At 53.8% G+C, this 12,188-nt stretch overlaps 1 protein-coding gene across 1 annotated transcript in view; it reads left to right on the top strand.

The window, feature by feature from the left end:
- Positions 1-202: 202 nt before the first annotated feature.
- The window catches only part of SULT2B1 (sulfotransferase family 2B member 1), a 33,908-nt gene continuing 21,922 nt past the window's right edge, over positions 203-12,188 (top strand). Inside the window, exon 1 of the mRNA XM_034986909.1 lies at positions 203-537. Within this exon, the coding sequence (XP_034842800.1) occupies positions 467-537 (71 nt within the window). The 5' untranslated portion in view covers positions 203-466. The remainder of the gene's footprint in view (positions 538-12,188) is intronic.

Consider the following 12,188-nt stretch of genomic DNA (forward strand, 5'->3'; position numbering starts at 1 on the left):
GTGCCTCATAGACCCGAGGCACTCAATAAATATTTCTTGAATGAATAAGTGAATGGGTGAATGAATGAACCCTCTGAGATCAGATTAGCTTTTTGGCACATTTGCAAACTGAGACTCTGGGTAGGTTTGCCTGGAACCACTAGCCAAGAAGGTTCCAGTATGGAATTGGAATTGGAGTGGCCCTCCCGGACTCTGCCCCCGGCCACTGGGGAGATTCCTGAGACGTGTCCATCAGCTCTCCTCCCCTCCCCACCCTCGGAGAAGGGTGGCTCCCTCCCAACCTCTCCCCGCGGTTGGAGGCGTGGGTAGCAGCTGGGAGAACCGGCTGGGTGCTGCCCCTCCCCTTGGGCGTGGAGGGAGGCACCTGGCAGGCTCCTCGGGTGGCAGATGCCCCTGCCGCACATACTTGGCCCCCGAGCCGCCTGCTCCCTGCGCGTCCTCCCCTCCCTTCCCTCACCGGCCCGCCATGGACGGGCCCGCCGAGCCCCGGATCCCTGCGCTGTGGGACACGCATGAAAACAACATCTCGGAACTCAGGTGAGGCCCGGGCCTGGGCAGGAGCCAGGAGATCTCCGCCCCTGCCCCGCCGACCCCCTACCCTGGAGGAGGGGGCCTGGGGAAGAGCCAGGGGCCTCTGCTGCAGCCTCCTGCTGCCTCAGACCTGGCCAGGACCCAGCTGGCTTCTGGAAGGGAGTGGGGGACGGGGCTGTGCTGAGTTAACCGCTGGGATGCCCGAGGTGTCCCCGACCATTGCGGGGCCTCAGTTTCTCTGTCTTCCAAAGGTGTCTTCCTGACACAGGGCTGCATGAGAGTGGGAGTCGGGCTCACAGTAACTGCTCAGGAAACGTAAGGGCCTGCTGCCCCGTTTTCCTCCTGGACACCCCAGAGGCCCTTCGGATGGGGGTGCTTTCCCTCATGGGGGCTCGGAATATGGCACCTGCTCTGCTCGGGGGAGGATGGGAGCACAGAGGTGGGCAGGGGTGGGGATGCAGCTGGGTCCCCGAGCCAGAGGCTGTGTCCCCGGGGGCTCCGAGGACAGGAGGTTGGGCCCTGGACTCGGCAGCCCTCATAGGAGAGGTCAGGGCACGGCACTCCCCACCTCCTGAGCATGACCTCTTTGCTCCTGGGGATGAGTCGGGCGCTTTTATCATACCCGCTTTCCGGATGGGGAAACTGAGGCTGAGAGCGAAAGTGCCATGGCCATGGTCACACAGCCCGGGACAGAGCTGAACCCGATGGGTCTGACCCCAGGGTCTGTGGTCCCTCCTGTCCTCAACAGCCTTGGCGATACCCCCTCCCCGTAGCTCCATTTCCACATGAGTAAGTGGAGGCTCAGAGAGGGCAGGCGGCCCGCCCAAGATCACACAGCCAGCTGCTTAGATGATCTGCCACCCCCACTATCTTCCACTCTGCCAGGCGAGTGTCTCCGCTGCCCTCTGGGCCCCTCCAGCCACCCCAGGCTGTAGTCGGTCCCTCCCCTGCCCTCCCCTCCCTCAGCCCGGAGCCAGGGCACAGAGAGTTGAATTCTGATGGCTGTGTGATGTGGACAAGCCTCCCAGCGGCCCTGGGTCTCTCGGGCTGAGAGTGCTCACCAGCCTGTCCCAGGCCTGCTTGAGGGAGGCCCCAGCATCCTCCACTCAGCATTCTTGTCTCCTGCTCTCCTGGCCCCTGGGTTCTGCAATTTCTGCCTCCAGAGATCAACGGGCTTCCCTCCTGGGCTTCCACCTCTGGGGGGACCTCATCCCCCCACCAGGGCAGCTGGGAGCCTCCTTCCTGTCTGCTCCCCCACATCCAGTGGGCCAGCAAATCCCCAGCCCTTGCTCAGTGTGTGACCTTGATCCAGTCAGGTGCCCTCTTGAGCCTCAGTTTCTCCATCTGAAAAAATGGAGGTAAATAACCGGTCACCTGTAAGACACCTCTGGACCTGAATGTCTGTGGGTCCCTAAGGAGTCCTAAGGGCACCTCAAACTTTCTTCTCCATGAGCTTCTGGAACCCCTGGGCCCAGGAGGATGTCCCTCACGAGGACCCTTACCATTCCGTCTGGGCCCCTCCCAGGCGGCTCAGGCACGCACCATCCCCAGGGGAGTGGGAGCTCAGCGGCTCCCCAGAATCATCCCTCCTCCCCGGTTGCCATCTCCAGGATGGCCTCATGGGTCCCCGGGTCACCCCCAGGCATTGCCTCTCCCTTCCTCTCCCTCCTGTAAGCTTGTCAGTGTCCAGCCCCACTGTCCTGTGCCAGGACTCTCCAGCCCATGCCTCCCCCTGCCTGTCCCCCCAGGCCTCCTGTCGCACCCTTCCCCCAGCCTCACCCCAGCCTCCCTGCCTCCAGTCCTTCCCAGAGCTGTCCCTCTCTTCCCCCCAGTCCCAAGGCCTTCCAGGCCCTGGTGGTCTGGCCTCCTGCCCGTGTATTCCATCTCTCCCAGTACTTGAGATTTCTTGGCCACACCTCACTGTTCTCTGCCCCAGTGCCTTTGCATATTCAGTTCCTCTGTGGGGATTCCCAGGGAAGTCTTTTCTAACCTCCAAATCTACCCCTGGCCATGTTCCTTCTGTGGCTCACTAGCACTCATAGTGATTGATGGTTTCTAAAACCTTTTAAGACACAGATTTCTTTGTCCCAGAGGAATTTTCTTCTGGAGCAGAAATACATCATAGAGTTCAAGACGGAGCTGCTCTGGTTTAAAACAGGGGAGTGGGGCTGAGGTCCCGCCGCTCACCCTGCTTCTTCTGTGGGAGCTCCTCTCTGTTCCCACAGTCCCCACCTTCCTCAATGCCTGGGCCCCACCTGCTTGCCTCCACACCCACTCCGGCCTGGATCCCACACCTTTGGGCCTTGCATCCGAACATTCCTTTGCCTGGGATGACCTCTCTCTGCCTTGTCTAGCAAACACCCTTCTCACACCATGTCAGATTCTTGGCTGCCACAGGTGGGTCCCTGACCCCACTCCCAGCTTCATACTCATCCTACGCACCACACTGTGCACTGTTCACAGGTAGGGCCAGACCTGGGCCACCTCCGGGGCCCTAGTGAGTCTCAGAGAATGATGGCAAGGAATGAATGGAGATTAGGCAAGCTTGCAGGATGAGTCAGGGCTGCAAGGCAGGTGAGCAAGGGGCAGGGCAGGCAGGGAGAGGAGGGGCAAGCTGTGGATCAGAGGGGACCAGCGGGCAGTGGAAAATTCCCATGGGGACAATTATTACGCACAGCCACAGGATGCCTCTTAATGTCTGGCAAGAGAATTTGCAGGACACCATCTGCCACCTGATTCCATTTTTTTACGGCCCCCCCCCCGAAATCCAGAAAAGCTCATATATTACTTTGGGAATACAGTCACGTGCGACAAAACTCTGTGACACGAGGATTTCACGGATATAGTAGTTGCGGGGAGGAGGAGCCCAGAGACACCAGCGAGACACAGGGCTCAGAACGTTCTCGTTCGCGGGGTTTGCGATCCATCACGTTTTATAAGTCCTGTGGTGTTCCATGCTGTGGTGTAGGTACCGATGTACAAAAGGGGGATATTAAGGGCAAAATCAAAATTTGAAAAGGAAAACGTTAAGAGCAGGGGGCAGGCGGGACCCGGACTGTTGTGTTCAGCGTACTGTGGTGGAGCCAATGGGGACACAGGCCCGGGAGACATGAATCCCTCTGGTCCTTTCTTAGGTGCCGCTTCCCAGCAACTGTCTGAGATTAACCGGCACACAAATGGTCAGCTATTGTCATCCCGTTTATGATTGAGACAACTGAGGCCCAGAGAGGTTGAGTGAGTTGCCCGAGGTCACACAGCTGCCAAGTGGGATGTCGCCAGGATCTGAACCGAGGCTGCCTGACTCTCGCACCCTGGCTGGCATGGGTGGGCAGGAAAGGAGTCTGGGGATGAGCAAGGGGAGGTAGCCCCAGCCCGGATGGGAGGCGTGGTGGGTGGTCCGTGCTCTGGCTCGTTTCCGGAGTGTCCACACGCTGGGCTGCACCACCACCAGCCCCTTCTGGAAAGAGTCGAGGCCGGAGGAAGCCAAGCAGGTATTTGGACCTGCGGTTGCCACCCCTCCCTTCCTCCCTCTGATCTTGGAGAGCCTGCTGCAAGGCCCTTTCTGATCTCCGCCGGTTTATGGCTGAGGTCTCCAGCCCTGGTTTTAAAATCCGGGCCCCCTCCTTCCTTGGGGAGGGCTGAGCCATTCAAAGATTTTATTGGCCAGCGCCCTGCCAGTCACAGAGCTGCCTTTTTCCCAAGGAGAAGGGGGCCGCTAATAAAAAGGTTCTAAGCAATAAACAAATAATAGGACATTGGACCTCGCCGCCTGGGTGGAATTTGTGCAGGCAGAGAGGGGCAGGGACTCTGGGCTGCCGCTAGTAAATAAGGTGCCTTGGGAGATACTCACAGCCACCCGGCTCCCCGATGATGACCCAGGCTTGGAGAGCAAAGGGCAGGATGTGTCTCCATTCCCAAGTGCTCTTTCAGGGCTGGAGAATGGGAACATCCAGGAGCCGCTTGGAAAGGACTGAGCAGCTCAGTTTGCTGGGGGTGGGGGTCTATGGGAGGGAGAGTGGCACCCCGGCAGACTCTCTGGTGGCATCGAATGCCAGGGCAAGGAGGAAGATGCTGGTGTTGCTGGGGAGGCCTGGATCAGAGGCCCCAAGAGAGAGGTCGGGACCAGGCCCCGCACCCCAGGACTTTGCCACTGTAGGCAAGAATGCGAGTCACAAAGGTCGCAAGCAGGCAACTGGCCACGTCGCTCGCTGGTGGGGACCCGCGGGGCAGACAGGGGCACTTGGAGCTGTACGTCTGTGAAATGGGTGCAGTGGGTGATGCCCTGGGATAGGCCAGACCCAGCGCTCTCTGCTGAGTCAGGGTTTGTTTTTTTCTTCCTCCTTCTCCAAATCCCGTGACCCTCCTCCTGAGCCAGGAACTCAGGTGCCAGGAAGGGTGGGGCCAGGGAGAAGAATGGTGATAATTAGAACCTTCTTGAGCATTCAGCATGCGCCAGGCTCCTTGAGGGCTTTGTGTGGATTAAGATCCTTGGATCCTCGAAACAGCCCTGTGAGGCCGCTGAGGTTGGGATTCCCATTTTCCAGATGGGCACACTGAGGCCCAGAGAGGACTTGTACATCAGAGATGCGCTCCCAGGGCCTCGCTCTGAACCCCCTAGAGAAAGAGCTCAGACAGGAGACCTCAGACTGCAGGGGAGAGCTGTCCCTCTGCAGACATCACCTCCACAAGTGGACCAGTAAGTCTGTGGTCTGTCCACCCTCCAGACCGACGCGGTCCCATAGATGCACAGCGTGAGTCCCCGAGGTAAACATTTCCTCCCGGCCACGTTAAAAAAAGAGAGAGAGAGAGAGAGAAAAAAGCGGCAAAAGACACAGGCAAAATCATTTTAATTCTGTATTTTGTCTAACCTGATATATCTGAAACGCTACCGTTTGAACACGGAACCGATAGAAAAAATTATCAATGAAATATTTTACATGCTCTGTGCACGAAGCCTTTGGGACCAAGTGGCCTTTTGCTCCAATGACACTAGTCTTCCATCAGGAAGACTTGACCTGCCTCTAGGTCTCACAGCTGGAGAAAGGCCCTCCTCAGGCCTGAGTTGTTCCCAACCTGCCTAAAAAGCTTTCTGATCATTGGAATTGAGTGTCAGGGTGGCAGCTGAAATCAATAATAAGTAAATACAATTTAAAGGGCCCCCTGTTGCTATGGCCACCTTTCAAGGGCTCAGTGGCCCACACGGGGCCAGCAGCTGCCATCCCAGGAGGTGCAGAACGGACTGTTTCCATCATTCCGGAAAGTTCTGTTGGCCGGCATGGCTCCAGGCTGTGAGTGACCCAAGGGCCAGGAGAGGTACATAGTAGGAGCTTAATAAATGCATGTTGGAAGGGGGGGGCGGGAAGCGTTAGAGAGAAAGGAAAGAAAGAAAAGTCACAAAGAGCCTCAGGCTAAAGGCAGGGCACACACAGAGATGCGAGGAGTGGTGGACCATAGAGTATGTAGGGAACAAGAAGAACTTGGTGGTGGGAACAGAACAACACTGGCCATGCTGGCGTGGGGGCCTCAGAGAGGTGGGGGCCTCAGAGAGGTGGGGGCCTCAGAGAGGTGGGGGCCGTGTGAGCCGATGGGGGCACAATGAATCTGCTGGTCTTTGAGGGACAAAACCCAGGCAGCAGTACAAAGGACTCTGAGAATTTGAAGAGAGTGATTAATTTCTTTAGCTAGATTTTTCTCCATGACTATTAGCCTTAGGGAAGTGATATATCAAAGTGATACATCTCAAAAAAATTTTTTTAAGTTATTTAAAAGTTTGGGTGGATTTGAAATGTGCAAGAAGTGCCCAGGGAGGGGAAAGGAAACCGGGGAGGGAATTTTACACCATCAGAACTTCAAATGCGTAGCTGCTGTAATGCAAATGATATGACCCCCACCCTATGCCTGAGCAATTCCAATTCCCCGTCATTTGCCCAAGTCGAGACCCAAAGACCAGGATGGGTGCAGCCCCTACAGGCATAAGAGCCTGATCTGGAAACAGCCAAGAACAGGGAAATGGATACGCACCCTGTGATTTATTCATACAGTGGAATTCGACTCAGCCACAGAAAAGAAAAAAACCTCTAATATACACACAGACATCCATGAATGTCAGGAACGTTACGCTGAGCGAAAGAAACCAGACACTGGAGCACATTCTATAAGATGAAAGTTCTAGAACACCCAAGACCAGACAACTCCATTTCTGAGGAAAACTCGGGACAGAGGTCACCTCTCGGGCAGGGGCGGGGACAGATTTGGAGGAGCCACCAGGAAACTTTCTGGGATGCTGGGCTCTTCTGCATCTTGCTAGGAGTTGGCATGGCAGGAGGATATGCGTTTGTCAAAATTCACTTAAGACTAATACATTTCTTCAAAGGGAAACTAGATTTTAAAAGGATGGAAGTGGGGTATCTTGCAGCTATTTTTGAACAGGACGAGACAGCTGTAGATCGACCTAAAAAATAACCAAGGTGCAGAGTAAGGTGTAAGGTATGAAATCAATATTTTTTAGAAGGAAGGGAGGAAAAGGGGGAAGGGGAGGAGGCAGAGGGGGAGGAGGAGGGGAAGAGGAGGGGGGAGAGGAGGAGGGGAGAGGAGGAGGGGGAGGAGGAGGGGGAGGAGGAGGGGGTGGAGGAGGGGGAGGAGGGGGAAGCCGGGGAGAAATCAGAGCAGTCACACTGTGAATATCTGTATGTGCTTCTATAAGCAGTTAGGTTACTCACCAAACTGGTAGTACTGGGATTCCCTGAGGCTGGCAATGGCATTGTTGGGAGAGACCATTAACTTATTAATAAACTCAGATGATCAAAAGATATACAGATAGGTTCCAAGAATTTATTTTCCTAATGAGATTTTCTAAAGAGAAAGAAAAAGACGCATGCGCCTGCATGCGCCGTACTAAGGAAGCCTGGTGGACTTAGCTTCCACTTGCGGTGCTCAACGTGGTAGAAATTCATCGAGGGCTCACATCCCAGCCGCAAGTGTTTTGGGCCACGTGGCCACATGTTTGGGGGGTCCCGGGCTCTTCCATCTGTGGCTCCCACATACCCCTAGACGTCTCTGGTCCCACCCGCCAAGGTCAGTCACTGGCACGATGCTTACGGTTCAGAATTCAAGACGTAGGGAAGTCATGAAATGGAAAATTCTAGTCTCACGACTACCCCAGAGCCATCCCTGGAGTAACCACTTTTAATGCCTACCTGCCAGAAATGAATCTTCATGCGTGTATCTCATCTTACTTATTTCTTTTGAAAACAGAATCAAGATACTGCTTTATACCTTCTTTAGCCATTTGTAATACCTGGGACATCTTGCCAAAAAAATGCCACCTGCTTATCCCTCCAATCTTTCAGTGTGAAAATGTCCAAACATATAAAAAACCTTGGAAGGATTATCCGCGAACATCTCTATACCGACGACCCCTAAAAGTTTATTATATGTGTCTTATCATGTATCTGAGCCTCCTTCTATCTGTCCATCCATTTTTTTATTTTTTTTTAAATTTTTTTTTTTTAAGATTTTATTTATTTGAGACAGAGAGAATGAGAGACAGAGAGCATGAGAGGGAGGAGGGTCAGAGGGAGAAGCAGACTCCCTGCCGAGCAGGGAGCCCGATGTGGGACTCGATCCCGGGACTCCAGGATCATGTCCTGAGCCGAAGGCAGTCGCTTAACCACCTGAGCCACCCAGGCGCCCCTGTCCATCCATTTTTATTTGTGGTATGTTTCCGAAGTAAGCTGCAGACATCAGAATATTTCATCGTAAACATTCCCATATTTGCTGACAGGATTTTCTTTTAATAGAGGATGTATACATACAGTGTAGGGCACAAATCTGAAGTGCGCTGGGTTTTGAGAAATATACACGTGACCCCCATCCCTCTCAACAAATAAACACCTCCGTTGGAATGGCTGGATTCCAATATTTGTGGGGCCCTGATGTATTCATCCAGTCCTGTGTTGTTTCAAGTTTTGCTTATAAATGATCTTGCAATAAACATCCTGGTGTATATTTCACTGGACACCCCCTCAAGGCCACCGATCTATTCCATAAATTTCTGGGGGTCACGTTCATTTGCAGATATGATGGAGTAGTGTCCAATGTCAGACACTGGTTCTTGCAGGTGGGACACTTTAGGAGAATCTCTGCTCCCTCCTAGCGCCCCTGCGAGCGGGGGCGACTGATTTTAAAAAGTCACTAGACGGGGCGCCTGGGTGGCTCAGTTGGTTAAGCGACTGCCTTCGGCTCAGGTCATGATCCTGGAGTCCCTGGATCGAGTCCCGCATCGGGCTCTCTGCTCAACAGGGAGCCTGCTTCTCCCTCTGACCCTCCCCCCTCTCATGTGCTCTCTCTCTCTCATTCTGTCTCAAATAAATAAATAAAATCTTTTAAAAAAAAAAAGTCACTAGACAAAGAGATTAGTTACTAGGTGTTGAAAGGGATTCAAAAGAAGCAAATAGGATGCAGAGATGAGTAAGGAGGCACATACACGGGGGGTTGTCTCCTGCTTTGGCTGCGGTGGTCTGCATCATTAAAATGTTGCCAAGTGATCTCCCCAAGAGGTTAGTCTAATTGCTCTCCTGCCAAGAGCAGGCAAGTGAAAAGAGCCTGTTTCTCTGTACTCCGGCCAACGCGTGAGTCATTCCACTGGGATGGAGGTGCCCAGAGGAGATGAGGCTGGTAGTCCAGATGGACTCCAAGTGCAATTTCAGGAGGTGAGGGAGAGGTACTCCTGCCACGGAGAACAACCCAGACAAAGGCATGGTGGCTGGCCCAGGCGCTGCACAGTGCGTTCTGGGAATGGGGCGCGCTGAACCCGGCTCAGGCTCAGGCTCAGGGAGTCTTGGCAGTGTTCCCCAGAGAAAGGCAGGTTGACCACAGGCGCCTGCCATGAGTCAGCAGGAGCAGGACAGCCAGCTGGGCTGCTAAGAGACATCCTGCAGCCCGATTGCATTCCTGAAGGGTGGGGCCGCTCCCAGGAAGGGGGGGCAGCGCCAGCCCCACGCAGACCCCAGAATCCCAGCCGCGGATTCTGTCACCTCCTTTGCACACGCGGTCCCCCCAGTTACTCCTTCCCGCTCCATTGATCTAAACCTGCAACCTTCCCCAGGTGCTCCCTATCCCCCATCTGCTCTGTCTTCCCCCGTCACCATCCGACATACCACATTGAAAACATTTGGGGTTCAGGGGAGCCCAGCTGGCTCAGTCGGTGGAGCATGCAATTCTTGATCTCGGGGTTGTGAGTTCGAGCCCCACGCGGAGTGTAGGAGTTACTTAAAAATGAAATCTTTAAAAAACACACGCGCACACACACATTAGAACATTTTGGGTTCATTTTTGTCCATTCAAACACCAACTGCAATAGGGTTTTTTGGTCACTTCACTTTGCTTTTGTATGTCCCCCAGAGTAGAGCAGGTGCTCAGTAAATATTTGTGGGCTGAATGAATCAATTTGCCCCATCTCAGGCAATAAGGCCTAAAGCTCCCAGGGGTGGAGAGCTTTCCTTGGACATCAGACAGGAATGTCCCCGGAAAAGAAGTTCCCGTTCCCACTGCCACTGTTCATTCTTGAAATGAGACCAGAGAGGGCTTGCGGGTGGCCTCAGGTCACACAGCAAATCCAAGGCACGCCTGTAACATAGGCCAACAGGATGTTTTGTTATAATAATGGCTAATGGACATTAAGCATTTATATGAAGGAGGCTTTTTATTTTATTTTATTTTATTTTTTAAAGATTTCATCTATTTTTTGACAGTGAGAGAGGGAACACAAGCAGAGGGAGTGGGAGAGGGAGAAGCAGGCTTCCCCCTGAGCAGGGAGCCCGACGCGGGGCTCAATCCCAGGACCCCGGGATCATGACCTGAGCTGAAGGCAGACGCCCAACGACTGAGCCACCCAGGCGCCCCTGAAGGAGGCTTTTTAAAGAAAATCATAAAGTTGATTTGTGTGTCTGTGTAAGGTGGAGTGTATAGTTCTATGAATTTTAGGAACATGTACGATTTGTGTAACCATCACCACCATCAGAACCGTTCCCATCATCCCTTTGAGGTCAGCCCCCCTCCCCACCCCCACTGCCCTGGATCTAGTCTCTGTCCACACAGCTTTGCCGTTTCGAATTGTCATGTTCCCTGTTGTGGCTACAGCAAATGACACACACAGAGAGTGGCCTCAGGCCATACAAATCCATGTCCCCACACTTGCAGAGCTCAGAAGTCCGAAATCGGTGTTAACGGGCTCAGATCTGCATGGCAGCAGGGCCCCGTTCCTCCCAGAAGCGCTCGGGAGAATCGGGTCCTTCCGTGCCTTTCCAGCTTCTAGAAGCTCCTAGAAGCCGCTTGCATTCCGTGGCTCGTGGCTCCTTTGTCCGTCTCCAAAGCCAGCCACCCACTCGCATCTTCCAAACTCTCTGCTCTCTGACCTCTGTGATCACAGCTCCTCTCCTTCTCAGAAGGACCCTCATGATTAAATTTAGGGCCATCCGATAATCTCCCCGTCTCGAAATCCTGACCAGAATCGCAGCTGCAAGATCCCCTTTTCCCTGCAGTGTACCATAGTCACAGCTCCGGGGATCGGGGTGTGGACGTCCATGGGGGCCGCCGTCCTATGGATGGGACTATACAGATGTGCCTTCCTGAGTCTGGCTCCTTTCGCTCTGCGCCGTGCCTTCGAGAGGTATCCATGTGGTTGTGGGTCTCAGCAGTCTGTTTCTTGTCATGGCCAAGTAGTATCCCGTGGTGTGGGTGGACCGCTGGTGACCTGCTCACCTGTTGGAGGACGTCTGGGTTGGTCCCAGTTTGGGGCAATTATGAACAGTGTCGCTATAAACATCGAGTACAGATGTTTGTGTGAACATAAGCATTCGTTGCTCTTGGGTGAACACCCAGGAGCGGGGAGAGACTCTGGTTTAAAATCTGCTTATAGGGGCGCCTGGGTGGCTCAGTCAGTTAAGCATCTGCCTTGGGCTCAGGTCATGATCCCGGGGTCCTGGGATCGAGCCCCGCATCCGGCTCCCTGCTCCGTGGGAAGCCTGCTTCTCCCTCTCCCACTCCCCCTGCTTGTGTTCCCTCTCTCGCTGTGTCTCTCAGTCAAATAAATAAATAAAATCTCTTCTAAAAATTTTTTAAAAATAGTATCTGCTTATAATAAGATAGTTCAGGGGCACCTGGGTGGCAGAGTCGGTGGGGCATCCCCCTCTTGGTTTCAGCTTGGGTCATGATCTCCAGGTGGTGAGATCGAGCCCCGCGTGGGGCTCTGAGCTCAGCACGGAGTCTGATTGGGATTCTCTCTCCCTCTCCCTCTGCCTCTCCCCCTGCTCTCTTGCTCTCTCTCAAATAAATAAATAAATCTTAAAAAAAAAAAAAGACAGTTCAGTGAGATGTATGAATATGCAGTATATAATGTAATACAATATGATAATAATATTCCCCTAAGAGTTAAATACTCCGGTGAACAAGGGGAGGGGGTGGAGACAGACTGGGAGAGGTTACGCAAGTTGCCCGAGGGCAAACCTATGTCTCCTGGACCACCTGCCCAGAAAGGAGTACACCTGGGAAGCACCAAATGCAGGGGCCCAGAGGCGCTACCCCATGGCCCTGGCTGGTTAAGGGTCAAACCGTGGGGCCACACTGCTTGGGTTCAAATCCCAGTTCTGCCCTCTGTG

The sequence above is a fragment of the Mirounga leonina genome, unplaced genomic scaffold, assembly GCF_011800145.1.
Source record: "Mirounga leonina isolate KUSES-001 unplaced genomic scaffold, KU_Mleo_1.0 Mir_376, whole genome shotgun sequence".
In the NCBI taxonomy this organism is placed as follows: domain Eukaryota; kingdom Metazoa; phylum Chordata; class Mammalia; order Carnivora; family Phocidae; genus Mirounga; species Mirounga leonina.